Genomic DNA, 3,816 nt, shown 5'->3' with positions numbered 1-3,816 from the left:
GTGTGTGTGTGTGTGGCCAGCTCAGCCCACCAGGGGGCGGGGCTGGCTGGCATGTGGTGCTGGGGGATTGAACCGTGGTCCCTGTGCTTTGCTAAGCTTCTTCTAAGTGCTTTAGACCACTGAGCCATTTCACCAGCCCCCTTTTTTAAAATTTTATTTTATTTATTTATTTATGTATGTGTGTGTGTGGCCAGCTCAGCCCACCAAGGGGCGGGGCTGGCTGGCATGTGGTGCTGGGGGATTGAACCGTGGTCCCTGTGCTTTGCTAAGCTTGTTCTAAGTAGGTGCTTTAGACCACTGAGTCATCTCACCAGCCCCCTAAAATTTTTTTAAGAAAGGAAAAAAGTAAATGGAGGGGCCAGGAAGATGGCTCAGTGGTGTAAGTGCTTCTCTGGCAAGCGCAAGGGCCTGAGTTCAATCCCCGGTTCCAGCAAAAAAAAAAAAAAAAAAAAAAAAAAAAGTAAATTGATCCCTGCCCCCCTAGAGCTTACTGTCTAGTTCTTAGAACTACCCTGGCAGCAAGTGGACATAACAAAGAAAGCAGGCAGAATGTGTGTTAGTCCACTTCCGGTTATGGTGACAGGACACCTGAGAAAGTTTAAAAGAAGATGTTAGCTCACAATTTCCTAATTTTAGCCCATGGTTGCCCCATTGCTGTGGGCTTGTAGCAAGCAAATCATGGCCCACAGGAGGCCTTGGGTCCATCTTCAGCGCCACCAAAAAAAGACAGAAAAGAAGGGGCCAGGGATCCAATATGTCCTTCAAGACCTGGCCCTAGTTCTCAAGTCGGCTCGTCATGTAGTTTTCAGCACCTCTGGAGGCAACACCTTGGAATCGGCCTTCCACACAAGAGCTTTGGGGTACATTCCGGACCCAAACTGTAGCAGTGTGTCAGAAAGCCATGCAAGGAACGGGAAAGAAAACTTGGGGCAGGGCAAGAGGAAGAGGGGAGGGGACCGGGGAGATGGCTCAGTGGAATAAGCGCCTCCCTGGCAAGCACAAGGGCCTGAGTTCAATCCCTGGTTCTGGAAAAAAAAAAAGAAAGAAAGAAAGAGAAAGTGACTGGGCTGGTGAGATGGCTCAGTGGTCTAAAGCACCTACTTAGAACAGCACCTACTTAGAACAAAGGACCGCGGTTCAATCCCCCAGCACCACATGCCAGCCAGCCCCGCCCCCTGGTGGGCTGAGCTGGCCACACACACACACACACACACACACACACTAAATAAATGTTTTTAAAAAAAGAAAAAAAAAGAAGAGGGGACCAAGAGTTCTGGAGAGGGGCGCCATTTGTGAAATTAAATCCTCGAGGCCTCCATGAGAAAGTGACAGTAAAATCAAGACTTGAAGCTAGATGTGGCACTCAGGAGCCTGAGGCACAAGGATCACCAGGAGTTCCTCACAGCCTGAACTGCACAGTGAGACCCTGCCTCAAAAAGATTAAAAAAAATTTTTTTTTAAATTGAAGGCTTGAAGGAGGGAGGTGTCAGCTGGTAATCTCTGACATGGCCAGAGCAAAAGCCCTGAGGCGGGCCTTTGCCAGGTGAGTTTGCTAAAGCTGGAGCTCAGTGTACGCGGCCCTGAGAGGTCAGAGAAGGTGGCTACAGCAGCAACCTGGCGTGGCTCACTCAGCTTTAGGCCAGAGAGAATTTGGACTTTTTAAGTGAAACAGGAAATCATAAAATCGTTCACTGGGTATGGCGGTGCACACCTATAATCCCAGTGCTTGAGAGGCTGAGGTGAGAAGATAGCCCCAAGTTCAAGGCCAGCCTGAACTTTTTTTCAGTGAATCTGAAAAAAAAAAATTTTGCGCAGGGACATCCCATTACTTGCCTGGCGTTTATTTTGTTTTATGTGTTTGCATATTTGATTAATGGGCCAGCCCAAATAGCTGCCGGGGCCAGCCCAAATAGCTCAGCGGATTAAAGTGCCTGCAAGCAGGCAGAGGGGCCGGGTTCAATCCCCAGGTCTGCCTTCTGGTCCGTCACCCCCACCCCCCACCCCACCCCCGGGCCGCAGAGAAGGCCGCTGAGACTGGATGTGGTGGTGCACACCTGTAATCCCAGCTTCGGAGGCAAGTCCTGTTCATGTGGTCAACAGTGACCCAGCCCTGGCTGATGGCCAGGGAGGAGAGGGCCGGCCATCCCACCCACTTATTCATGTCCGGTCCTCCTTCACCTCACCTTGAGGGGGCCGGTCTGGGATTGTGAGGCTAGTGCTCTGCTCCGATTTCTCTCTCTTTGCTGCCCCCTAGTGATTCTTAAAAGATAAATCAAGCTGAGCGAAGTGGCCCAACCTGTTATTCCAGCTCTCTGGAGGGCTGAGGCAAGAGGGTCACACGTTGAGCGCTATCCTGGGCAATTTACAAGTTAGGAAGACTCTGCCTCAAAACAAAAAGGTTGGAGATGGGAGATTTAGCTCAGTGCAAAAGCCCTGAGTTCAATCCTCAGTGCTTAAAAAAAAAATCTCCTCTACTTATGCAGTCACCTCTCTGAAGATAGAAGTTGACATTTCTCCAGCCTTGCCCCATCTTGCTCTCCACACATTCTCTGCTCTACACCCCTCTCTGCCCTTCACATATGCAGAGCCCTGTGGGATGGAATGATCCTCCTCTCTAGACCTCACTGACTTCCTTAGCCTTCAGATCCTAGCTCCCGTCAGAATTTGACACTTGTTTTTCTGATTATGTCCTAGGTCCCAACAGGGCACCAAGCAGATGGGTTGTTTTTTTTTTTTCTCAGAATTTCCTCCCCAGATCCACCATGTAGTGACACTCCCTCCCTCGTTCCTTTCTTCACATGTTCACTCATGAAGATTTATTGAACACCTACCACAAGCCAGGGGCTGTTCTGGGCCTGGAGGATGAACACACTGGCTCTAGATACTGCTTACTCTCCTGGGGCTCCTGCGGTTGGCACAGGGGAGGGGGCTTCAGAGTTTCAGGCTGCGATATGAACTGGTCAGGAAAAGCCAAGCAGGATAAGGGTGGGGTGCAGAGGGTGGCCTACCCATGGGAGCTGAGTACCACTCAGGAGGTGGGTAGGGGCCCTGAACTGCTAGCCTAGTGCATTTCAGCTGTCAGCCTCCCTCATGGACTCCCTGTGTCTGCAGCCTCCGGGAGAAGCTGCGGGCCATTCTGCAGGCCACCTACACCCACTCCTGGAACCTGGCCCGCTTCGTGTTTGCCTACAAGGGTCTCTGCGCCCTGCAGGCCCACCTGCAAGGCCAGACCTACCAGGCTCACTCCTTCTTGGCTGCCTGCCTTGGGGGCATTCTGATATTCAGGGAGAACAACAACATCAACAGTCAGGTAAAGACCTGGGAGGGGGGCTCAGGCTTCAAGGGGGTGGGTGGAAGGGACCCAGCTCTTGGGTGTCTTCCTGTCTGAGCTCTTGGGTTCCCCAGGCCTTGGGTGACCTCTGGAAACTTCTGCCTGGCTTTCCCTATCCAAAACCAGGTGGTTAGTTGGAATTCTGTGGCTCACCAAGTCAGTGTGTGTGCTCCTTCCTAGAGCAGATGTTTTATAAAATTCCAGTCTGTAGTGAAATGAGGGGGAAAAATGACCCAGAGTAGATGGAAAACAAAATTTTTTATTTTCTTTTAATTTTATTTTAAAGAAAAAGGAACAAAGACAAAAAAATCAAAACAAGTTGATAGGAAATTTTTTTTAATTATTTATTTATTTTTTGTTTTTATTTGAGAGAGAGAGAGAGAGAGTGGTGTGTGTGTGTGGCCAGCTCAGCCCACCAGGGGGCAGGGCTGGCTGGCATGTGGTGCTGGGGGATTGAACCGCAGTCCCTGTGCTTTGCTAAGCTT

At 50.3% G+C, this 3,816-nt stretch overlaps 1 protein-coding gene across 1 annotated transcript in view; it reads left to right on the top strand.

The window, feature by feature from the left end:
* Positions 1-3,816, top strand: part of Pxmp4 (peroxisomal membrane protein 4) — a 13,001-nt gene that overhangs the window by 5,968 nt on the left and 3,217 nt on the right. The window contains exon 3 of the mRNA XM_004630822.2: positions 3,112-3,310. Within this exon, the coding sequence (XP_004630879.1) occupies positions 3,112-3,310 (199 nt within the window). The remainder of the gene's footprint in view (positions 1-3,111; positions 3,311-3,816) is intronic.

The sequence above is a fragment of the Octodon degus genome, unplaced genomic scaffold, assembly GCF_000260255.1.
Source record: "Octodon degus isolate 3935 unplaced genomic scaffold, OctDeg1.0 scaffold00037, whole genome shotgun sequence".
Classification (NCBI taxonomy): Eukaryota; Metazoa; Chordata; class Mammalia; order Rodentia; family Octodontidae; genus Octodon; species Octodon degus.
The sequence above is the reverse complement of the archived record's forward strand: the minus strand, read 5'-3'. Positions and strand labels throughout refer to the sequence as shown.